The 26696-nt window shown below is 42.9% G+C and overlaps 1 protein-coding gene across 1 annotated transcript in view; it reads right to left on the bottom strand.

Moving 5' to 3' along the window:
* Nucleotides 1–1419: 1419 nt before the first annotated feature.
* Nucleotides 1420–26696, bottom strand: part of TSTD2 (thiosulfate sulfurtransferase like domain containing 2) — an 81148-nt gene continuing 55871 nt past the window's right edge. The window contains exons 7-9 of the mRNA XM_040417288.1: nt 7914–8072; nt 3372–3510; nt 1420–1877 (exon numbers count right to left, since the gene is read on the bottom strand). Coding sequence (XP_040273222.1) covers nt 1654–1877; nt 3372–3510; nt 7914–8072 — 522 coding nt within the window. The 3' untranslated portion in view covers nt 1420–1653. The remainder of the gene's footprint in view (nt 1878–3371; nt 3511–7913; nt 8073–26696) is intronic.

The following is a 26696-nucleotide window of genomic DNA, read 5'->3' on the forward strand; positions in this document are numbered from 1 at the left end:
AATGCATAGTTAAAAATAATTTAACTCACCTTAGTCCACTTGATCGCGGCCCGGCATCTCCTTCTGGCTTCATCTGATCTCTGTGCAGCAACAGGACCTGTGGTGACGTCATTCCGGTCATCACATGATCTTTTACCATGGTAATGGATCATGTGATGACCGGAATGACGTCACCAAAGGTCCTGTTGCTGCACAGAGATCAGGTGAAGCCAGAAGGAGATGCCGGCTACGCGATCAAGTGGACTAAGGTGAGTTAAATTATTATTATTTTTTTTAACCCCTCCAGCGCTGTTTTACTATGCATTCTGTATTCAGAATGCTATTATTTTTCCTTATAACCATGTTATAAGGGAAAATAATACTATCTACAGAACACCGATCCCAAGCCCAAACTTCTGTGAAGAAGTTCGGGTTTGGGTACCAAACACGCGCGATTTTTCTCACGCGAGTGCAAAACGCATTACAATGTTTTGCACTCGTGCAGAAAAATCGCGGGTGTTCCCGTAACGCACCCGCACATTTTCCCGCAACGCCCGTGTGAAAGAGGCCTAAGAAAACATGTTCCATTAGGCACGCTGTAAGGTACAGAGAACACAGATATTTTGCCAGGATAAGAATACACCTGATTTGCCTTGCTTAGATCAAAAATCTATAGTCTTTTTCTGACAATTAATCATATTATCACCGATATAATGCATTAATTCCATAGAGGTACACTACAATATTTTAGGTTTGTAAATGGCCACATAGGACACATTGATTGGCGACCTGAGCATTATTGATTTGATTCCATTTTATCGTTTTACAATCCTCTATGCCAGGCATCCTCAAACTGTGGCCTTCCAGCTGTTGTAAAACTACAACTCCCACAATGCCCTGCTGTAGGCTGATAGCTGTAGACTGTTCGGGCATGCTGGGAGTTGTAGTTTCGCAACAGCTGGAGGGCCGCAGTTTGAGGATGCCTGCTCTATGCACTTCAGATTATATAGAGGGACCACTTACAATGATGCAGCTTCAGAACTTTTACCACCCCTGTTATTTGCTGGTGAAATAAAAAGGCCATGTTACAAGCTGACAATCTGCCTGGTCTCATTAGATTAAACCAAGAATTGGAGGAATGGCATCATTTCTGGTACAATGAAGTTATTAGCTGGTGCCATCAGTATATTCATACATATTTGCAGTCCTGAGAACCTGTCATTGAGCAGAGCTGCTTATATTGTATTAGATGGACTGATACAGACCTTCCAACATGTGGATGAACAGGTTTAAAAAGATACTGTTAAATGGAGACCTGCTTCTTTCATTGTAATTCTTACATATTGTACTAAACCAGATCTCATTATCTGTTTATGGCTTGCTAAAGGTATTACATTGGATATTGTTTTATACACCTTAAATATTCAGAAAGTTGTGCGAACTTGTAAAAGCACTTAAATTTATTCTACAGTTTAGGTTAAGTAGATCACGTAATTATATTTGTTTCTTCACGTTATGATTTCAAAAAGGCATGTGAATACTTATGTAAAGAAGAGCCACTTAAAGCTGCAGTAGATGGATACATTTGTTCCTGCAGCTCTGTAACTTTGGCTGGCAATTCATCTTTGTATAAAAAAAAAACTGCCCCGAAAACCCAGGAATCAACAACTCTAGTTAGACTTTTTCTATTGGAATCTTGGGTCTCGTTTCTGTACATTCACATTCTTCTTTGAATTGTTGCTGGCACAAACTAGTCTTTAGCCCTTTCTCCTGACAGGTAGGACAGCATGCAGTAAGGCCTCCCTCATGACAAGTCAAGCACGTCAGGACAAGCTGGCAGCATCGAGGGGTGGAACATAACTTGTACTTGTCCCATGCGGTGCCACAGTAACGACAGGCTGAGCAAACAAATGCAAAGAGAAAATTCTAAGTTAGTCAAATGGACCACACAAATATATCACAAGTGCAGCTCTAGGAATTTCCCCACTACTAAACATCTGAAAGTATCACCTCTGGAAATCATAGCTATGTAGAGAATGGTGGTCTCTTGACTTGCCTGCTAAGATGACAAAGTTCTCCACATAGTTGGTCACCAGAGGTGGGACTCACACCTATCAGACATTTATGGCATATTCTGTTAATATGCCATGAATATTTGAGTTGGGAATATCCATTTAACCCCCTAGCACATTAACATAGGAAAACCCCTCCTGAAAATATCTTCAGAATTTACGTCTGGTACATTAAAGTTGCCGCATAACTCAGGTGCCTTAAGTGCTCATTTAGCCCCTTAATGATCTGGTTCATTTTAGCCTTAAAGGGGTTGTCTCATTTATTATGTAGAGAAAGTTAATACAAGCCACTTACTAATATACTGTGATTATCCATACTGCTTCCTTTGCTGTCTGGATTCATTTTTCCATCCTATTATACACTGCTCGTTTCCATGGTTACAATCCATCAGTGGTGGTCGTGCTTGACCACTATAGGAAAAAGCGTCAGCCTCTCTGATGGCCGGGACCATAGGAGCGCACATAGGCTGGTGTTTTTTGCTAATTGTGCAAGCACAACCACCACTGATGGATTGCAGGTGGTCTGTAACCATGGAAACAAGCAGTGTATAATGTGATGGAAAAATGAATCCAGCCAGCAAAGGAAGCAATATCGATAATAACAATATATTAGTAAGTGGCTTGTATTAACTTCCTCTACATGATAAATACCACTTACTGAAGTGAGACAACCCCTTTAAGGTGTGAAAAAGTGGGATTCTATTATTGAATAGAAAAGCGAGGAGGCATGGAAAGAATGTGAGGAGACACGGGAGCGGGAGCAGAGAAAGCATACATTTTATTACTGAAGAGACGACCGGGTCAAGGAGAAGAGTTTAGGAGGCTGAAGCACACTTCAGTATGAAAGGGAAGATGGAAAGGAGGCATGGGGGGGGGGGGGGGGGGGGGCCATAATATATTTTACTACCGAGCATGGAGCTGAGGGGTGCACTGCACTGTTGCCCAACCTTTATTTTACCTTATCTCCAGACACCCTGATCTGACAGGAGAAGGTGCAGACTGAACCAGCTGCTACTAAAATTGAGAACCGAACAGTGTTCGGTCAAAACAGGACCTTTTCTACTTGAAGAAACACAGTTCGGAAAAATCAGTGTAGGGGTTAACAAGAAAACGTGCCTCGGAAAGCAATGGCTGCAAATGACCATCAAATCTTAATAAAGGGTTATCAGAGAAATTTTTCAATAAAATATGTATCACATTTTCTAGAATTTTTACCTAATATTAGAAACTAAAGCTAGTTTTTTATGATAGGTATGAGATTTTTATTCACTCTACCTCACTGACATAAAGACTACTTCTCTGCCAGAAATCAGTACTTACTAGATATGATTTCATCATTAGAAGATATTGTGAAGCGTCCATCAAAGACAAACAGCTTCCCTCTGAAAAATCCATCTGGAAATTCTTCTAGGTATTTATGAATGCCTCCTTTGAGTTGGTACACTTCTTTGCACACAGCCTATTATAGAGATAAATAGAAAACAATAAAGCATGTGCTGTACATGGGTATTCCGTTGTGTGAAGTTATTCCTAATCCACAGGTCGATGGGGGTCCCATCGCTGGAACCCACCAATCACAAGAACGGGAACCCCGTGCCCTGTGGAGCCCTCTGAAATGAATGGTGCAGGTGGTTGAACAGGCACGCAGCCTCTTAAATTCATTTCTATGGGAATTTCAGAAACAGCCTGGTATAGCGCTATTTCATCTGTATGAACCATGTGACTGGTAAACGCATTGTAAGACCACTGCACTTTGTGGTAATCTGCAAGCAGTTTTGCTCCACGGTAGTAGGTCATGCAGCACAGTACCGCAACATGTGAACCCAAGCCTTAAAAGGGGTTGTGGCACTTCAGCAAATAGCATTTATTATGCAGAGAAAGTTTCCATGGTTACGACCACCCTGCAGTCCAGCTGCATGGCTATGCTTGTACACTATAGAAAAAAGCACCAGCTTACATGAGCTTCCACGGGCCCGGCCACCAGAGAGGCTGGCATTTTTTCCTATAGTGTGCAAGCACGAGCACCACTGCTGGATTACAGGGTGATTGTAACCATGGAAACGAGCAGTGTATAATGTGATGGAAAAATGAATCCAGCCAGCAAAGGAGACAATATGGACAATCACAATACATTAGTAAGTTGCTTGTAGTAACTTTCTCTACATGATACATGCCACATGAGACAACCCCTTTAGGACCGGGCTCATTTTCACCTTAGGACCAGGCCATTTTTTGCAAATCTGACCAGTGTCACTTTATGTGGTGATAACTTTAAAACGCTTTCACTTATCCAGGCCATTCTGAGATTGTTTTTTCGTCACATATTGTACTTCATGACACTGGTAAAATGGAGTAAAAAAAATGCATTTTTATTTATAAAAAAATACCAAATTTGCTAAAAAAAAAAAATTAAATTTGCACATTTCCAAGTTTCAATTTCTCTACTTCTGTAATACATATTAATACCTACAAAAATAGTTATTACTTTACATTTCCTATATGTCTTCTTCATGTTAGGATCATTTTGGGAATGACATTTTATTTTTGGGGGACGTTACAAGGCTTAGAAGTTTAGAAGTAAATCTTGAAATTTCTCAGAAATTTTCAAAAACCAACTTTTTAATGACCAGTTCAGGTCTGAAGTCACTTTGTGAAGCTTACATGATAGAAACCACCCAAAAATGACCCCATTCTAGAAACTACACCCCTCAAGGTATTCAAAACTGATTTTTACAAACGTTGTTAACCCTTTAGGTGTTCCACAAGAATTAATGGAAAATAGAGATACAATTTCAAAATTTCACTTTTTTGGCAGATTTTCCATTTTAATATTTTTTTTTCCAGTTACAAACCAAGGGTTAACAGCCAAACAAAACTCATTATTTATGGCCCTGATTCTGTAGTTTACAGAAACACCCCATATGTGGTCGTAAACTGCTGTACGGGCACACGGTAGGGCGCAGAAGGAAAGGAATGCCATACGGTTTTTGGAAGGCAGATTTTGCTACTGTTTTGTTGGACACCATGTCCCATTTGAAGCCCCCCTGATGCACCCCTAGAGTAGAAACTCCAAAAAAGTGACCCCATTTTAGAAACTACGGGATAGGGTGGAAGTTTTATTGGTACTAGTTTAGGGTACATATGATTTTTGGTTGCTCTATATTACACTTTTTGTGAGGCAAGGTAACAAGAAATAGCTTTTTTGGCACAGTTTTTTTTTTTTTGTTATTTACAACATTCATCTGACAGGTTAGATCATGTGGTATTTTTATAGAGCAGGTTGCCACGGACGCGGCAATACCTAATATGTATACAATTTTTTTATTTATGCAAGTTTTACACAATGATTTCATTTTTGAAACAAAAAAAAAAATGTTTTAGTGAGAGCCATAGTTTTTTCAGTTTTTGGGCGATTATCTTAGGTAGGGTCTAATTTTTTGTGGGATGAGATGACGGTTTGATTGGCACTATTTTGGGGTGCATATGACTTTTTGATCGCTTGCTATTACACTTTTTGTGACGCAAGATGACAAAAAAATGGCTTTTTTTACACCGTTTTTATTTTTATTTTTTTACGGTGTTCATCTGAGGGGTTAGGTCATGTGATATTTTTATAGAGCCGGGCGATACCTAATATGTATACTTTTTTTTTATTTATGTAAGTTTTACACAATGATTTCATTTTTGAAACAAAAAAAATCATGTTTTAGTGTTTCCATAGTCTAAGAGCCATAGTTTTTTCAGTTTTTCAGATTATCTTGGGTAGGGTATGATTTTTGCGGGATGAGATGACGGTTTGATTGGTACTATTTTGGCGTACATGCGACTTTTTTGATCACTTTTATTACCTTTTTTGGGAAGTAAGGTGGGCAAAATTTCCATTTCCTCATAGTTTTTATTTTTTTATTTTTATGGCGTTCACCGTGCGGGGAAAGTAACATGACCGTTTTATAGATCAGGTTGTTACGGACGCGGCGATACCTAATATGTGTAGTGTATTTTATTTTATTTTTTTAATTTTTATTCAGTGATAAATGTGTTTTTTTTTATCTTTACTTTTTCACTTTTTAATTTTTTTTTTTGACCCAGACCCACTTGGTTCTTGAAGATCCAGTGGGTCTGATGTCTGTATAATACAGTACACTATATAGTGTATTGTATTGTATTTTACTTACACTTTGTCTGAACAGATCTCTGCCTTTAGCACAGATTTGTTCAGCACCATGGACAGCAGGATGCCATGGGAACCTTCCCCGTGTGCCACAACTGAGCAGACGGGGAAGGAGGGGGGCTCCCTCCCTCTGTGACACCATCCTGTCTGGGGGCTGCAAAGGCACAGCAGCCCCCCGATAGGAGAGGGAGGGAGCTCCCTGACTGTCAACCTTTTCCATACAGCGGTCCGTACGGACCGCGGTATGGAAAGGGTTAAACGGCTGACATCACAGCACAGATGTCAGCCGTTTATACCAGAGTGTCAGCAATGTGCTGACACTCTGGTATACCCACTGGACGCCAATGAATATTCAAAGGAGGTGGGCTGCACCGCCCGCCTCCCGCACCGCCTGCAACCCCCCCCTCTGCACCACCCGCCGGCATAAAATCATTCAGGGGTGCAGGGGGGGGGGGGGGGGTGAAAAAATCTTTATTTTGGGCATTTTAAAGTTTCTGATCCCCGCGGATCAGAAACTGCAGAAAGCCCTGCAAACCGCAGGTCTGAATTGACCTGCGGTTTGCTGCGATCGCCGATACGGGGGGGGGTCACGTGACCCCCCCCCCAGCATTGTGACAGGATGCCCGCTGAATGATTTCAGCGGGCATCCTGTTCCGATTAACCCCCGCCGCGCTGCAATCGCATTTTAAACCCATGACGTACCAGTACGTCATGTGTCCTTAAGGACTCGGGAAACATGCCGTACCGGTACGTCATGTGTTCTTAAGGTCAAGTGACAGAGTTATGTACACATGTAAAGACACTTAGGCCTCATGCACATGAACGTATTTTCGGTTTGCATTTTTTTACAAATCAAATGCGGACCCATTCATTTCTATGGGGCCGCAAAAATGAATGTTATATATGTGCTGTCCGCATCCATTTATCATGTAGAGAAAGTTAATACAAGCCACTTACTGATGTATAGTGATTGTCCATATTGCCTACTTTGCTGGCTTGGTTCATTTTTCAATAACATTATACACTACTCACGTAAGCTGGTACTTTTTTCTATAGTGTGCATGCACGGCCACCGCTGATGGATTGATGGGTGGTTGTAACCATAGAAACTTTCCCTGCATAATAAATGCTATTTGCTGGTGGAAAAACGCCTTTAATAGCGCCAACAGGGAAGCAAGGGAGAATTTCCATCTGTTTCCTGCTCTATAACTACAACCAGCACAATTGTGAAGGTGCAAATTGCAATCATCGCATTAGCGATATGTTTAGCATAAAGTTGAAAATGGTTGTTGCCTATGGCACCGAATATAGATGACCATATAATATAGATAGCCAAAACATAGCAGCACATTTTGTGTATAAACTCGGATTTTGTTACCATTCAGCAGCATTTTCATCTTTATATGAAGAATTGGGGGAGATTTATCAAAATTGGTGTAAAGAAAAACAGGCTTAGTTGCCCATAGCAACCAAACAGATTCCACCTTTAATTTTCCCAAGGAGCTGTGAAAAATCTGTTTGGTTGCTATGGGCAACTAAGCCTGTTTTTCTTTACACCAATTTTAATAAATCTCCCCCAAATGTCTCTCTCTTTATTCCTAGCATCACTGGTTTACATTAGCAAAAGCAAATATAATGATAGCTGGATAAAGACAAAAAATAAGAGGAATTCATGAAAATGATAACGTCACCTTTGACCTGAGATAAGCAGAACCACGCTCACAGCGAATTCCTCCAGTACAGTACATCAACACAGTTTTATCTTTAAACAAGTCCAGATTTTGATCAATATAGTTTGGAAAGTAGCTGAATTTTCTGATGTCGGGAGCTAGGCAGTTCTGAAACTGACCCTGAAATGAAACACAAGTAAATGTAACAATTGTTCATAATGATGACAGCATCAAGAACTAAGGCTACATGCACACAACAGTGAACGTGATGTACATTTTTTTAACGGCCATCCGACATCTGTTTTAAGACCAATGGTAGTCTATGGGGTTATTCACACAGCTGTTTTTTTTGACTGTCAGTGAAAAACGGACGTCAAAATATAGAACATGCTCTATCTTGTCCATTTTTCCCTGACTGACAGCCCCCATATAATTGAATGGGTCCATTTTTAACATCCGTTTCTCAAAAAGGCATCAGTGGAATAAACGTCTGTTGCCTAAATGTCAATTTAATGTACATATAATACAATGCATTCATATTTCTAGCTCTCCAAGTGATAATACTCAAATTTATCAATGATAAAAGTAGTAATATTGGCCATTCCTACATAGCAGATATTACTATGGTCTGTCTAATTGTTCACACTGGTCATCAATAGGTCCTGTGAAAACAGGATTCATGAATGATGTTCAAAAGGACCTATTGATAATGAATCCATCAGGTTTCCTTTAACAGGGCAGAATATTTCAGTAGACTACATTATTACGCCTGAGCAAGAGTATACCTGGAGGGAAGGGGAAGCTGACATCACAGTTAGGCCTCATGCACACGAACGTGTGCCACCCGGGCCTGTGCGGTCCGCAATGCATGGGCACCAACAGTGGGACCGCCGCATGCAGATCGCAGACCCATTCACTCCGTAGTGCTTCCGTGGACTTCCAATCCGTGCCTCCGTTCCGCACCGCATCTCCCGGATTGCGGACCCATTCAAGTGACGGCAACGGTGCCGTGTGCATGAGCCCTTAAAGGGGTATTCGCATTAAAGACACTCTCCTATCTCCAGGATGGACTCCCCAAGGTGAAGGAGAATCACTGCGCAAGCGTGACCACTATCATTCACCGCTATGGGAGTCTGAAAATAGCCAAGCATCGGCTTAGCTATTTCCGGCAGTCCCACAGAAGTGAATGAAGAGAGGTGGCCACCCATGCGAGGTGTCTCTCCTTCACTTTGGGGAGCCCGTTCTGGAGATAGGAGTGGGTCCCAAAGGTGGGACTGGAGGTTAGCTGACATTGGTGGCATATCCTAGTGATATGGCACCAATGTCTGAGATGACATAACCCCTTTAATATGATCAATATACACAAGAGTAGCAGGGATTAAAGGGGTTGTCCCTGTATAAAAATGAAAATAACCATTATCTACCTTTCCAGCCACTCCAGCGCTCACTGCTGGTATTCCTGTAAAGCAAACGTGTCCTGTCACAATACAAATGCAGTGCAATCTGCAGGCAGCGTGTTAAAGACCAGGTAAACATGGTGTTTGAGCTGAAGGCAACATGTTCTAGAGTGGGAGGAACTGAATAGATTGATATATACAGTAGTTTTGTGGGAAAAGATTCAGTATAGTCTGCATTTCATTCATTTTAATTCTAAGATTTTTTTAAAGGGGTTATCCAACCCCTAAAATGCCTCCCAATACGCCCTGGCCCCTCATACAGATTGTACTTCCCTGGCTCCTGGGCGCCAGCATGGCTTCTAACACTCACACCTCTGCCACTGCATCTCCCCGTCGAGCGGATGAAAACATTGGGCATTCAGCCAATCACAGGCTGCGACGGGAACGAGCATCCCTAGCATCACCCACGATGCTAGGGAGGCTCATTCCCATCGTGGTCTGCTATTGGCAGCATCCCCGACACCGGATGTTTTCATCAACATGATGGGGAGATGCAGTGGCGGCCGTGTGGGCGTCAGAAAGGACGCGGGTGCTGGGGAGTGGGTTAAGACCTCTGTGAGGAGCCCAGACTTATGGGGAGGCATTTTAGGGGTTCGATAAACCCCTTTAAAGTTACTGAGGCGGTCCTATCAGTGACTGACAGCTATCTCCGTATGCAGTTATAGGAGGGCTCTCAATCACTCCTCCACTTCAAAGGTCAGAATGAGTACGAATATAACCCTTTTAGACATGGTGATTTTCTGTTTTTGCGTTTCTGTTTTTTTTTACTCTGTCTTCCCGGAGCAATAAACTTTTTATTTTTCCATTCACATAGACCTATGATGGTTTGTATTTTGGAATTGGAAAGAAAGCAATTCCATCATAGTTGTATGGGTTTTTGTTTTTACGGCGTTCTCTGTGCAGTAAAAGTGACCTGTTCACTTGTAACATAAGAAAAACTGTAAATTGTTGTTATCGCACTGACCTGGAGAATTAACACTGAAAAAGAACCTTTGGTAAAAAATATATTTTCTTTATAGCGCCAAATTCTGACTAAGTTTTTTAGATTTATGTCTATCAAGCTGTGTGAGGGCTCATTTTTGCGGACCAATCGGTGGTTTTCAATGATATCATTTTGGAGTGTATATAACTTTTTGATTGCGTTTTCAATTTTTTGGGGGGAGGTGAAGCAAGGAAAAAACTGCGAATCGCCCATTTAGATTTTTTTCCATTAAGGAATTCACTGTACAGGATATATATATATTACAATTTTAATAGTTTGGGCATCGTGGGATGCAGCAGTGCATACAATCTCTTTTTTTAGAGAGAATTAAATGTTACCATGCTTTTATTGAACACACCATGTAAACATTCACAGTGCAGGTGGAAAAAGTATGTGAACCCTTGGATTTAATAACTGGTTGAACCTCCTTTGGCAGCAATAACTTCAACCAAACGTTTCCTGTAGTTGCAGATCAGACGTGCACAACGGTCAGGAGTAATTCTTGACCATTCCTCTTTACAGAACTGTTTCAGTTCAGCAATATTCTTGGGATGTCTGGTGTGAATCGCTTTCTTGAGGTCATGCCACAGCATCTCAATCGGGTTGAGGTCAGGACTCTGACTGGGCCACTCCAGAAGGCGTATTTTCTTCTGTTTAAGCCATTCTGTTGTTGATTTACTTCTATGCTTTGGGTCGTTGTCCTGTTGCAACACCCATCTTCTGTTGAGCTTCAGCTGGTGGACAGATGGCTTAAGTTCTCCTGCAAAATGTCTTGATAAACTTGGGAATTCATTTTTCCTTCGATGATAGCAATCCGTCCAGGCCCTGACGCAGCAAAGCAGCCCCAAACCATGATGCCCCCACCACCATACTTCACAGTTGGGATGAGGTTTTGATGTTGGTGTGCTGTGCCTCTTTTTCTCCACACATAGTGTTGTGTGTTTCTTCCAAACAACTCAACTTTGGTTTCATCTGTCCACAGAATATTTTGTCAGTACTGCTGTGGAACATCCAGGTGCTCTTGTGCAAACTATAAACGTACAGCAATGTTTTTTTTGGACAGCAGTGGCTTCCTCTGTGGTATCCTCCCATGAAATCCATTCTTGTTTAGTGTTTTACGTATCGTAGATTCGATAACAGGGATGTTAGCATATGCCAGAGACTTTTGTAAGGGCTCTTTCACACTTGCGTTGTTCTTTTCCGGCAGCTTTCCGGCTTTTTCTGGAAAGCCAGAAGAAGCACATACACGCGCGAAACGGCTGTTGCTTACTTGCTGCTGTATCTGCAACCCTTGCACCCCCCTCCTGCCATGGAATAAAGTTACCTGCCTATCAACGGTGAGTGCCGCTCGTTTTGTTCTCTTTTTCCTTTTATCGTATATATACACTCACCTAAAGAATTATTAGGAACACCATACTAATACGGTGTTGGACCCCCTTTTGCCTTCAGAACTGCCTTAATTCTACGTGGCATTGATTCCACAAGGTGCTGATAGCATTCTTTAGAAATGTTGGCCCATATTGATAGGATAGCATCTTGCAGTTGATGGAGATTTGAGGGATGCACATCCAGGGCACGAAGCTCCCGTTCCACCACATCCCAAAGATGCTCTATTGGGTTGAGATCTGGTGACTGTGGGGGCCATTTTAGTACAGTGAACTCATTGTCATGTTCAAGAAACCAATTTGAAATGATTCGAGCTTTGTGACATGGTGCATTATCCTGCTGGAAGTGGCCATCAGAGGATGGGTACATGGTGGTCATGAAGGGATGGACATGGTCAGAAACAATGCTCAGGTAGACCGTGGCATTTAAACGATGCCCAATTGGCACTAAGGGGCCTAAAGTGTGCCCAGAAAACATCCCCCACACCATTACACCACCACCACCAGCCTGCACAGTGGTAACAAGGCATGATGGATACATGTTCTCATTCTGTTTACGCCAAATTCGGCCATTTGAATGTCTCAACAGAAATCGAGACTCATCAGACCAGGCAACATTTTTCCAGTCTTCAACAGTCCAATTTTGGTGAGCTCGTGCAAATTGTAGCCTCTTTTTCCTATTTGTAGTGGAGATGAGTGGTACCCGGTGGGGTCTTCTGCTGTTGTAGCCCATCCGCCTCAAGGTTGTGCGTGTTGTGGCTTCACAAATGCTTTGCTGCATACCTCGGTTGTAACGAGTGGTTATTTCAGTCAACGTTGCTCTTCTATCAGCTTGAATCTGTCGGCCTATTCTCCTCTGACCTCTAGCATCCACAAGGCATTTTCGCCCACAGGACTGCCGCATACTGGATGTTTTTCCCTTTTCACACCATTCTTTGTAAACCCTAGAAATGGTTGTGCGTGAAAATCCCAGTAACTGAGCAGATTGTGAAATACTCAGACTGGCCCGTCTGGCACCAACAACCATGCCACGCTCAAAATTGCTTAAATCGCCTTTCTTTCCCATTCTGACATTCAGTTTGCAGTTCAGGAGATTGTCTTGACCAGGACCACCCCCCTAAATGCATTGAAGCAACTGCCATGTGATTGGTTGACTAGATAATTGCATTAATGAGAAATAGAACAGGTGTTCCTAATAATTCTTTAGGTGAGTGTATATATATATATATATATATACACATATATACAGTACAGACCAAAAGTTTGGACACACCTTCTCATTCAAAGAGTTTCCTTTATTTTCATGACTATGAAAATTGTAGATTCACACTGAAGGCATCAAAATTATGAATTAACACATGTGGAATTATATACATAACAAACAAGTGTGAAACAACTGAAAATATGTCATGTTCTAGGTTCTTCAAAGTAGCTACCTTTTGCTTTGATTACTGCTTTGCACACTCTTGGCATTCTCTTGATGAGCTTCAAGAGGTAGTCCCCTGAAATGGTTTTCACTTCACAGGTGTGCCCTGTCAGGTTTAATAATTGGAATTTCTTGCCTTATAAATGGGGTTGGGACCATCAGTTGCTTTGAGGAGAAGTCAGGTGGATACACAGCTGATAGTCCTACTGAATAGACTGTTAGAATTTGTATTATGGCAAGAAAAAAGCAGCTAAGTAAAGAAAAACGAGTGGCCATCATTACTTTAAGAAATGAAGGTCAGTCAGTCAGCTGAAAAATTGGGAAAACTTTGAAAGTAAGGGCTATTTGACCATGAAGGAGAGTGATGGGGTGCTGCGCCAGATGACCTGGCCTCCACAGTCACCGGACCTGAACCCAATCGAGATGGTTTGGGGTGGGGGCGGAGCCTGACCGCGCTAGATGGTGGAAGCTTGAGAGCAGAGCTCCCGCCACCAAGCCTCTACTAAGCCTCTTTATCTGCAAACTAACACATCGGAATGGTGAAAATCCAGCCACAGAATCTTCTGGACTACGCGGCACCCACCTTGGAGGGCTCACATCAAAGAATGGAGAAATTTGTGAGCCGTCAGTCCCAGCAGCAGGCCGGACGCGCTCCTAAGATGGCGCCCCAGCCGAAAGAAACGCCGCTCCCTCGCCCCGATTCTCCGGTTTCAGGCGCCGCTGATGCAAGGGATCCCTTCCTCTCGCACCCTGAGGTGAGCGATGCGGCAACCCTTACCAAGAGCTATCTAGATAAGGCTTTGTCTAGGGCTCTGGCCCCTATAGCTGCCGACCTGACAGTTATCAAGACGGAGGTCCGCCATATTGGTGACAGAGTGGAGACCCTGGAGCATAATCAAGATGAGTTGCTTACTTTTAACGCGGCAGTCAGGGCCACTCTGGACTCCCATCGTACGGCCATAAATAGCTCCCTTCTGCTCCTAGAAGATCAGGAGAACAGAAGCCGTAGGAAAAACCTGAGAATCAGGAACCTCTCAGAAGCTGCGGACACAGAAGATTTATTTAAAGTTATGGGGTCCCTTTTTGAGCTTCTACTCGGCCCTGACAGGGCTAACAAAGTAGTAGTGGAGAGAGTCCACAGGGCCCTGCGCGCGAAACCTTCACCCTCTGAAAATCCCAGAGACGTTATCTGTGGGCTGCTTAGCTTCAGAGACACTGAGGCCATCTTACAGAGAGCCAGATCGATGGGTGAAATACAGTTTATGGGCTCAAAAATCCAGTTTTATCAGGACATCGCCTCCTCTACTTTGCAGAAAAGGCGGCAGTTGAAACCTCTCACTGACACTCTGCGTACCTCAAAAATCGCTTATCGCTGGCTATTCCCCTTTGGCCTTCTTATTACTCATGGGAATAAGCGTTTCACGATTCGCAAACCGGAAGACCTCCGGCTGATTTGGGAGCCACTAAACCTGGAGCCTATGGCCCTGTCCTCATTTATGCCGATCCCACTAGAGGAAGATTTACCACTGCTGCTGCTCCCGTCAAAATGGTCCACAGTTAAAAAGCAAAAGACCAGAAGAAATGGAGGCCCCTCAAGGATGGACGCTAATGATTGATTTAGTTCTGTACTATCCTTTGTTTATTCTCTTTACTGAGTATAGCACTTTGATGTGCCCGTTTTCTCATACCTGATTTGACCGGCTGCACTTGTTTTTGTAATTCTGGTTTATTCTGTGCCAGTCTCTAATTGCCCCTTCCCTCCCCCCCCCCCTTTTTCCCTCATTCTTTACCTTTTCTCCATTTCCCTTTCCTCTGGACACCCTGCAGCTAAGGTCTTTTTGTAATATGTCTAGATTGGCAAGTCAAGTGTTCTGGTACTATACCTGCTCACTGTTTCAATGATGGTGTTGGTTCATTTGCCTAACCTTATGTTATAGGCTTAGGTTCACACGAGGCTTGGGCAGATCAGGCTATTATTTATGGTCGTTCTCCCCAACCCACATTTTTATGCGTATAATCGAGATGCGCATAAATGGAGTCTAAGTTTCAATAGGCTCCTTTTGAGTGTTGTTTGGTTTTCTTGTTGGATCATAGAGCAAACATCAGATAGCCTGCTATTTAGTTTAAATGTCACGGATGGCTGACCTAAAACTTAATGTGACCACCTTTAATGTCAATGGGGGTAATAATCCTATCAAGAGAAGCCGCATCTTTCAGTTGCTGAGGGCGAATAAGACACAGATAGCTATGCTGCAGGAGACGCATTTTAGAAAGGGTCGGGTTCCCAATCTGGTTCGCTCCTCTTTCCATCATTGGCATCATGCTTGCAACTCTTCGGTGGCTTCTAGAGGGGTTAGTATTGGATGGCATAAAAGTGTTCCCCTTTGTGTAGCGGCAGAGATAGCGGACCCTGAAGGGAGATATCTACTCTTAAAAGGTACCTTGGGGGGCGCTGAAGTTACCCTATGTAATTTATATGCTCCTCATATCCACACTTCTAAATGGCTATCCAAGATCTTACATAAAATTTCAATTTTTGCCTCTGGTTTGTTAATAGTAGGTGGGGATTTGAACTTGACGTTGAACCCCCTTCTGGACTCCTCTACTCGCAAATCTGCGGTCTCTGCCGGTGTGCTGAAGGGGATTCTCAATAAGTTCAGGAATATGGGTTTGTGGGATGTGTGGAGAACCATGAATGCCGATAAACTAGATTATTCCTACTACTCACATCCCCATAAATCCTTTCAACGCCTAGATTACATATTTGTCTCTGACAGGCTACTGCCCCAGATTAGAGGTACTACTATTCATAATATCACAATTTCGGATCATGCTCCGGTCTCCTTTTCGTTTATAGTCCCTGGGGTATCTGGCAGGGAGTGGGTTTGGTCCCTAAATCCCACTCTTCTAAATTCTCAGGCGGACACTGACTCGTTTGAGGGAAAGTTGACAGACTATTTCTCTATTAATGCACAAGCTGGGACCTCTCCAGCTTTCGTCTGGGAGGCTCATAAATCCGTTGTGCGAGGTGAATTTATAGCATGAGGCTCTTTTATAAAGAAGAAGCGTGACAGTCGTCTAAATACTCTACTTTCCGAGATCTCATCCCTTGAACAAGCTCATAAAAGATCTATGTCAGAATCTGATCTGGAGGCTTTGTCAGTTCTACGGAAAGAGCTGAAGGACCTTTTGAATGTCAAAGCTGCTAAGGCTTATCTCAAAATCCGTCACCGGCAATATGCTCATGGGAATAGAGGTAATAGATTATTGTCAGCTCAAATCAAACAGAGGAGTGATCAATCCTACATTGCTAAAATGTGCTGTGATAAAAATAAGACAGTTTCTGACACCCCGGGTATAGCCAAAATTTTTACATCCTACTATTCTGCACTATATAATATACGTGGGAAGGAGTCTCCTAATGCTATCCAGGACAGGAATACCCTTACCAATTCTTTCCTTTCCTCGCTTAATTTACCAAAATTGTCATTAGCTGACAGCGAATCTCTGACCTCCCCCACATCCCTTTCAGAGGTTCATAAAATCCTCTCTTCCACTCCCTCGGGTAAGAGCCCCGGCCCCGATGGCCTTCCAATTGCGTACTATAAGAAATTCCTCCGAGTACTTGGCCCCCATCTGGTGTCTTATTTTAACTCTTTGTTAGAGGGTGCTCCTCCTGCAAGGCAGGCTCTGGAGGCTGACATTGTGGTCCTTCCAAAACCTAATAAAGACCCAGAAATCCCTTCTAGTTACAGGCCCATATCCCTTTTAAATGCAGACATAAAATTATGGGCCAAACTGTTGGCCTACAGGATATCCCCCTTTTTAAAGACCCTTATTTCCCCTGACCAATCTGGCTTTGTAGGAGGGCGTGAGTGCAGGGACAGCACGTTCAGAGTTCAGATGCTAATTCAACATGCTCTGCGATCTAAGAGGAGTCTGACTTTATTAAGTACTGATGCCGAAAAGGCTTTTGATAGAGTGGACTGGGGTTTTATGGAGGCTACTCTTATCAGATTTGGTTTCCATCCTAGATTTGTGGGTGCTGTGCTGTCCTTGTACTCAGCTCCTCATGCCCGAGTAAGGGTCAATGGTGTTCTTTCCCCTTATTTCGCCATCTCAAAATGGTACTAGACAGGGGTGCCCTCTGTCCCCATCCCTCTTTATTCTTTGCCTGGAAACCCTCATTCAGAAAATTAAGCAGAGTAGCATCATTAAAGGGTTTAAAGTTGGTTCCTCCTGTCATTCTGTAGCGGCCTTTGCAGATGACATGCTGCTAATTATGTCGGATCCGGTCACTGCTTTTCCTGAGGTTTTGAAATTATTGGATGAATTTGGACATCTTTCTAATTTCAAAATTAATTTAGCCAAATGCTCAGCCTTAGGCAGTAATCTCCCTCAGAAGACTGTGTCAGGCCTATCTAACTCTTATCCCTTTCATTGGTCTACATCTCATATTAAATACCTAGGCGTCAATCTAACGCCCTCTCCCAGTCAGCTGTTCCGCTCAAACTATCTACCCCTGTTATCAGATATTAAAGCACAATTAGAGAACCTCAAAATTCCCTTCCTGTCCAGGATAGGGAGGAAAAACCTTTTGAAGACGTATGTCCTCCCTGAACTACTATACCTCTTCCAGACCCTGCCGATCTCCCTCCCTGCCTCCTACCTCTCTCAGGTTCAGAAACTTTTTTCTACCTTTGTGTGGAAGAAATCGAAACCGAGACTTTCTTATAGCCTTCTGTCCCAACCTATTGCCAGAGGGGGCTTCGGCCTCCCAGACATCAGAAATTATTACGTAGCCAACCTGATTAGACTTCATTCAGAAATTCTTAACCCTCATTCCCAAAAGCTAGGCTGTCAATTAGCTAACACATCATGGGACCCCTGGGAGTTGACTAGACTTTGGGAGACCTCTTCCTCTACAGTTGGGGATGACAGTTTAATTAACCCCTCATTTACTGGGATCTGTAAGGAATGGAAGAAATTTGCTTCTCTATTATCACTTCCAAAGGGCCTACCCCCTTTCACACCTATCCGCCTAATCCCATATCACCTGATTCCAGGTTATGTTGATGTTTTTAACTTATGGTCTGGGTTTGGTAACGTTGCTGTAGGCGACGTGTTGAAGGGTGATAAGGTTCCGGACTTAGAGTCAATGAAGAAGTCCTACATGATGAGCAATTGGTCTTATTTGCATTATCTCCATTTCAGGAAAATTTGCGTAGCCTACTTAAAAATCGCCTTTAAAGATTATATTCCCTCCTGGTATAATGCCATCCTCCAATCTCCCAGCCCTAGAAGTAAGCTGCTTTCTAGTATATATAACAAAACATTGGATCTGAGGGACAAGGGAAGGCCTCATTACATCACCCAGTGGGAATCCGAACTCAACACGCTTTTCTCAGATGGCGATGTAGCGAGGATACTAAACCACTCTCACGGTTTCTCCCGCTGCATATCCATACAAGAAAAAGCTTTTAAGATAGTCTCTAAATGGTATCGCACACCAGATCTGTTGAGCAGAATGTTCCCTGAGGTATCTGAGAACTGTTGGAGGTGCTTAGCAGAAAAAGGCACAGCTTTGCATGTTTGGTGGTCCTGCCCGGGCATCCGCCCTTTTTGGGATGGTGTGGCTAGTGAAATAAGGAAAGTATGCCCGGCCAGTATGATCCTCACACCTACAGCTGTTCTCCTAAATTTGCCGGATCTCCATTGCCCCCTTCGTAAACATTCCTTACTGTCTCACCTTATTGCAGCAGCGAAACTACTAATACCATTAAAATGGCTTTCGGTTCAGCCTCCTACTGTGCAGATGTGGAAGGAGAAAGTACATGAGATTTGCAGATTTGAGGAATTGTCTAGTTGGGAGACACTGTCCCATGATAAATACTTGACAACATGGGCAAAATGGCTAGATAAACCTTAAGGGTATTTTGTGCAAGACCTTTCAGATTCTTTGGAAAGGCAGGGTCACCTCTTCCTCCTAGTGGTCTATATAAGTGTCATGTTTCACCTGTGATACATTATGTAACACATTTCTTAAGGGCTTTGTAATGTTGTGCTTTCTAGTTATGCTCAGCTTTATGATCCTGGGACATGTTGTCCCTTATTGTTTTTGAATGTATATTTTGACTTAATATGCTTAATAAACAGAAATTTGAAAGAATGAGATGATTTGGGGTGAGCTGGACCGCAGAGTGAAGGCAAAAGGGCCAACAAGTGCTAAGCATCTCTGGGAACTCCTTCAAGACTGTTGGAAGACCATTTCAGGGGACTACCTCTTGAAGCTCATCAAGAGAATGCCAAGAGCGTGCAAAGCAGTAATCAAAGCAAAATGTGGCTACTTTGAAGAACCTAGAATATGACATATTTTCAGTTGTTTCACACTTGTTTGTTATGTATATAATTCCACATGTGTTAATTCATAGTTTTGATGCCTTCATAGTCATGAAAATAAAGAAAACTCTTTGAATGAGAAGGTGTGTCCAAACTTTTGGTCTGTACTGTATATAATATATATATATATATATATATAAAGCAAAAAAAGGGCCACAGCAGCACAAGACCAGGGAAGGTGGGTGCAGGTAATCCTCACAGCCGCAGGCTCACAAGGCTATCGTAAGTATAGCATCAAAGGATGAGGCAGCACTCCAAATAAAGTGAAAGAATGGTGGATCTTTTATTCCCCTTGCAACGTTTCAACCGCTCAATGCGGAAAGACCGCATTGAGCGGTTGAAACGTTGCAAGGGGAATAAAAGATCCACCATTCTTTCACTTTATTTGGAGTGCTGCCTCATCCTTTGATGCTATATATATATATATATTATTTTTTAAATCTTTTTTACTTCCTATTTTAACCCGTTCGCTACCAGCGACGTACATGTACGGAGCTAAAGGCAAACATGGCGTCCTCTCGAACGTGCAGTGGGTGTCCTAGTCGGCAGCAGAGATCTGCCGCTAATTACCGTGACCAGCAATAATGCCGATTGCAGTAATTATAGGTTTTAGATGCCGTGATCAGGTGAGATCACAGCATCTAAATGGTAAAAAAGTTACCTACCGACACCCCCTGCAGGCAATGGGGATGTCAGTAGTTGCTTTTAATACTGTGAGTCTCGCTGACGAGACTCACAGTATTCATGCTGCAATTCTTATTTTGGCCACCAGATGGCAGGCCAACATAAGAAATGAGCAATTCCCAGTAATAAAGTACATGATTGTTCAAAATTAAAAAAACTGATTTTATGAGCTTCAAAATCATGACTTTTTTTTTTAAATGTTAAAAAATATATATAGATTTTTTTAAATATATAAGTTTAAATCACCCCCTTTCCATATAATTAAAAAAAAAATACCTAAATAACAAAAAATATAAACATCATGGGTATCACCACGTCCGAAAACACCCGTACTATTCAAATATAAAAATATTTTTCCAATACGCCAAATGGCGTAACGGAAAAGATGATAATTACTCTTTACAGTAATTGGATTTTCGATATAGCCTCCACAATGCACTAAACAGGAGGGTACCCCACCTCCCAGGGACAGGAAACAACGTGGAGAACAAAGATTTAAAAGCCTCCTCCCCTTTACCTTCTCCGGTAAATATCCAAGAACTCAGGAGGATGCTAAATAAGTACGGCATTTTATCTGGGTGAAAGAATGTAACACAGACAAAATTCAAAATCAGAATAAATTACAGCAAACATAATTAGGGTGGGAATTCCCAGTGCCGCTGTGGAGGCTATATGAAAAATCCAATTACCAGTAAGAGTAATTATCATCTTTTCCATATGCCTCCCCAATGGCACTAAACAGGAGGATTAAGAAAGGAATCAATCTTAGGGTGGGACTGCTGCAGACAACACTTTTCGTCCGAAGGACAAGTCCCTGTTAGCCATCACATCTAGTCTGTAGTGCTTAAAAAAGGTGGATGGACTAGACCAGGTTGCACATGTTATCTCACTCATTTGGTCGTGAATCGCGATCATGTGACCTTCTCTTGTTATGCTCCATCTTCTGGCTGTTGTGCTGGTGAAGATCATGTGATCGCGACTCCCTATGGGAAACACCTCCATTATTTGAATTACACTATTCATTTGATCGCGATTCGCGATCATGTGACCCCCTTTCCTTACACTCCATCTCCCGGCTATTGTGTTGTTGTGGATCATGTGATCCCGAGTTGCGATCATGTGATTCACCCCCCTGACTTCGCCGGCCACGTGACAGGCCATCATGTGACTGCCGAACATCTCGTGGGATTATGACGTCACCGAAGGTCCTTGAACGGTATGTGCGGCTGTACCTGTGCGACTGGCCATCGCACGGCCAACCCGCGCCTTTACCCCTTAGAAGGACAGCGATAGGTCAGTGAACCTAATTGCACTTCACATTTGAGCCCTGATTGGTGGAGCACCCATTTAAATATAGCCTCTCCAGTAGGAAGACTGTACCCCCAGAGGAAGGTTTCAATCGAAACGCGCGTCGGGGTGTGCGGTCTTCCTGTGGATTTGTTACTCTCAAGATACGGTATGTGACCCTCCCTCTTTCCGCTCATTTGATGTATTTTATTGCGGCTTGAGCCTCCTGAACAAACGTTTAGTATATTTCTTTGCCAATTTTATGTGGTTTGCACATGCACTTTACTATGGTGCTGCATTTGATTGAATAGATATATATCCAATTAAAGATTCACACCTGAGAGTTGCCATGGTTTTTCTGCTTATACTGCAGCTTGCACATGCACTTTATACTTGATGACATTATCTGCACTCTCATGGATAGTGGATATCTTTTTAAATATATATCTTATATAGCAGCTTTCTCGGTTACAGGCTCTTGTGCTTAGGTCACTTGCTTCATTATATTGTTCTGTACTCTATAAACTCTCCCAGGATTGTACCGCATTTTTTGCATTTGTCTGTCATCTCCCTTGTATTTTTAATTATGTATTTAATAAAATAACATTTTTATAGCTTAGTAGCTCTCAGTGTCCGTTTATAGGTTCTCTAGTCGTTTCTGAGTTAAGCTCGTGTGAGGGGCTTTTTCTGCTATACCATTGCTTCACGCAATTCTTTTGTAACCTATTTTTGTATCTAGACCAGGTTGCAGCCTGACAAATCTGGGTTAATGATGCTGAGGCGGCTTCTGCCCATGAGGTTGACACTGCTTTAGTTGAGTGCACTCTCAGATTTAAAGGGGGAGAAACTCTTTTCTTTATAGGCTATGGAGAAATATTAATCTTCGACGCCCCTTGACCTTTATTTTGTCCTGCGTACTGAACCAGTAGACAATCTGACTTCCTTATTTGCTTGCAGTTATATTTTCTGCTGGCAGTGAAATTTGGAGAATACTTTTGACAAAAAAAGAAGGTTCATGTTTTAGCACAATTCTGTCGTCTAGAACCGTAAGATAAGGAGGTCTACAAAATAGAGCTTGAATTTCCTCTATTCTTCTAGCTGAGGTAAATGCTATTAGAAAGGCTGTTTTCATGGATAATAACCTAAGAGAGATTTCATTAAAAGGCTCAAAGGGAGGATCCATGAGGACTGAGAAGACCAGGTTAAGGTCCCAGGGAGGGACCGTGGACCTAATAGTAGGATATAATTTGTACGTCCCCTTAAAAAATCTTCTGATCAAGTCTAGGTCAGCAAGTTTGACTTCCATAAAGGCACTAAGTGCTGCAACCTGGACTTTTAGGGTACTGACTCTCAATCACTACAAGATCTTCCTACAAAAAGTCTAAAATTACCTTGACATCAGGAGATAAGGTGGGATTCCAAGAGTCCCCAAGGAAAAGGAGAAAAGCATTCCATGTCCTAAGATAGATTTTGGACGTAACCGGTTTTCTACTGCATAGAAGGGTGTTAATGACTGCATCAGATAACTCTTTTGATCTCAAGATAGACCGCTCAATCTCCAAGCTGTTAGATTCAACTGACGAATATCTGGGTGCCGGGCAGGACCCTGCAGCAGAAGATCCAGGATCTGAGGAAGAGTTCAAAAATCCCCTTTTAAGAGGCTTAGAAGTAGAGGGAACCATGTTCTTCTTGGCCAGTATGGAGCTACCAAGATCAGCTGAGAACCTTCTTCCACTACTTTCGTCAGGACTCTTGGATTTAAATGGATTGGAGAAAAAGCATACAGAAGTCCCGCAGGCCAGGGACCTGAAAATGCATCCACTCTCTTTGGATTGTCCTTGTATGAGAAGGAATAAATTTGATTTATCTGTCTGTTCTTCCTGGACAAAAATCAGAAAGTGAAGTAAAGAGGTCAGATCAGGGTATATCTGCGCTCTGGATTATCTAAGGTATATGCAAAATTCTGAAAGAATAATCCTAAAACATAACATTTAATAATTTATGCTAATAAAATCCTAAATGGTGTGTGCAAAAAAAACGTATACAGGGATGAACATGGAGGTAAACCACTAAGTGCAGTGGTCCATGGTCATCCCGGTATCAGAAATCAAGATGATTAAAGTGCACGGCGGCACTGAGTTGGTAACCAGTATGTCCTACCGGTACCCAGGGAAAGTCGTCTGATGCTTCACCACACGATGTTGTAGTAGTAGTTCATCCTGTATAGATGGTCGGATGAATCACAGGGAAAAAGGATAATTACAGTCAAACACATGCATGTAGGGTCCCTAGGGTGATCCCTCTACAACTGTCTTTCGTAAGACCACGGCCACGAACTCAGTCCTGCATTGGCAGAGTAGCCATCCCCTGCCACTAAAGAGAGGTATACCCTACGGACAACACCTGCGCTTACGCAGGAACTGCTCTGATGAGGAAGAGTTCTTACATCAGGCAGCCGACCTTCGACAAAGGTTTAGGGCTAGGGGTTACCCTGACAAGGTACTGAGAGGGGCCTTTCAGAGAGCAGCTAACACCGCCAGAGAGACTTTACTTACTCCTAAGACCAGACAGGAGGGTGACAGGAAGGTGAGATTTATTACCACCTTTGACGGCTCTGCCAAAGAATCCAGAGAGATTTTGGCACGACATTGGCCTATCCTACTTATGGATCCAGATGTCCGAGAAGTACTGCATGAACACCCACAGGTGACGTTCAGGAGAGGCCAAAGTCTTAAGGACTTATTGGTGCATAGTCATCTTGCACCACCAGTCAGGCCTAGTATGTGGCTGAGTCGTCGCCCTGTGGGTTGCTTCAGATGCAGTGGCTGTGTGGCCTGTAGCAATATTGACCAAGGAAAAATCTTTCACAGCACCAATCTCCAACGTAGTTTTGACATTAAAGATTTCATTTCATGCAGAACTGTTGGTGTGATATATAAAATCACATGTATTTGTAAAAAAGAATACATCGGCAAGACTAAGCGCGAGCTGCGCAGACGCATAGGAGAACACCTCCTGGATATTGATAAGCGTTGCGATACCCCAGTGGCCCGCCATGTCTGTGATTCGCAACAAGGTAACCCCAAGGTCATCAGAGTCATGGGCATTGAAGCTGTTAGTTCCCCCAAAAGAGGTGGTGATTGGGACAAGATCCTTTTACAACGCGAGTCACGGTGGATATTTCTTTTGAAGACTGTTACACCAAATGGCCTAAACGAGCAGCTGAATTACAGCTGCTTTCTGTAGAATGATTTTTTGTCGGTCTTATCACCGTCACCACCGGTCTATGTGGTGGTAATTGACCAAACCATCACCTTTCTGCACTAACTGTCACCTCTCGGTCATCAGTAATTCATTATGTACGTCTATGTGTAGTATGAACATGTTTTGGATATCACCCCTTAGTACCATAATTCTGCACAGCCAGTTTCTAGGTCAATAATCAATACTGACCAAGACCCTACATGAGATATTAACCTACTTTTCATGATCACCTACTTTGACTTGTTTCCCTGATTGTATCTCTATCCTTTAGCTGTACCTATCCAACATAGGATAAATGGCCACAAATATCTTTAAATTAGAACCGATTGTGGTTCAGTATATTCAGCCGTACTCCCGTTTGTCCAATCGACTGTACTCCACTGAATATTAAGAAGCAATCGATACTTTAATTGCTTCTTATTTCTCTTGCTGTTCTGCACAGCCTCCGCGATCTCGCGACATCTAATGCGAGTTCGCGCATGCGCAGGAGTGCAGTTTGTATCAGGCACTCTTTCTGCGCTGCAGGCCTCGTTTCCATTCTGTGATGAGCGCATGCGCTGCGCTCATGTGCAGGCGGGCAAGCACGCTCATTGGCCTCTATTACCGACGGCAGCGGCGGGAACCGAGGTGTATTTAAACAAGGAGGGCATACCAGGTTAGTTGGCGTCCCATATGCAGTCACTCTCATCTGTATACTGCATTTCTCTTTAACCACCTACCTATGAGGTAGCCCACGTAGGGGCCGAATATCTTCGTGCACCTCATGACCATATGACTGATCGTGACCATATGACTGATCGTGTCATTTTTGGTCTGCAGGCTTGACCGCTTTATCTATGATTGACTTGCCTGATTTCTCACCATCTCCCCTGATGAACTGCCCCATGTCCTGGCAGCGAAACGTGCATGTAGGGATTTGCCTATGCATATTTAGGGACATATAGTATTCTAGAGCCAGGGACAGGTTCCGGACGGGGTCGTCCTTTTAAGGACGAGTGCCCTGTGGTCAGGTTGCTACCATACTTTTAGTATCAGGGTCTACGGTTAGACAGCTATAGGGATCACCGTAGGGACCCTACATGCATGTGTTTGACTGTAATTATCCTTTTTCCCTGTGATTCATCCGACCATCTATACAGGATGAACTACTACTACAACATCGTGTGGTGAAGCATCAGACGACTTTCCCTGGGTACCGGTAGGACATACTGGTTACCAACTCAGTGCCGCCGTGCACTTTAATCATCTTGATTTCTGATACCGGGATGACCATGGACCACTGCACTTAGTGGTTTACCTCCATGTTCATCCCTGTATACGTTTTTTTTTGCACACACCATTTAGGATTTTATTAGCATAAATTATTAAATGTTATGTTTTAGGATTATTCTTTCAGAATTTTGTTCTTCCTGGGGGCAAATAGATCTAGCCTTGGAGGACACCATCTCTTGCAGATTTCTGAAAAGATCATCTTCTTCAGGCTCCATTCTCCTGAATATAACTTCTCCCTGCTCAAGAAATCCGCCAGGGTATTTTTTTCTCCCTTCAGATGGACTGCAGAAATTGAATTTATGTGTATCTGAGCCCAGGAAAAGATCCGGAATGCGGTGTGACAGAGATTCCCGTTTTTTTTTGTGCCTACCTGTTTGTTTATGTATGCTACAGCGGTTCTGTTTGTCAGAATTTTGATGTTCTGTGAATGGATGATTGGAAGAAAGGCCTTTAGGGCTAGAAATACTGCCAAGAGCTCCTTTGAATTTGAGGAAAGAGAAAAGAGATCTGGATTCCAGACTCCCTGCAACAGTTCATCTTCTCAGTGGGCCCCCCAGCCTGAGCCGCTTGCGTCTGTAGTGATGATAATCTGATTTCATGTACGCCTCTGAACCCCCTGGCTTGGGTTCTTCGGATTTAACCACCACC

The sequence above is a fragment of the Bufo bufo genome, chromosome 2 (assembly GCF_905171765.1).
Source record: "Bufo bufo chromosome 2, aBufBuf1.1, whole genome shotgun sequence".
NCBI classification, from domain to species: Eukaryota; Metazoa; Chordata; class Amphibia; order Anura; family Bufonidae; genus Bufo; species Bufo bufo.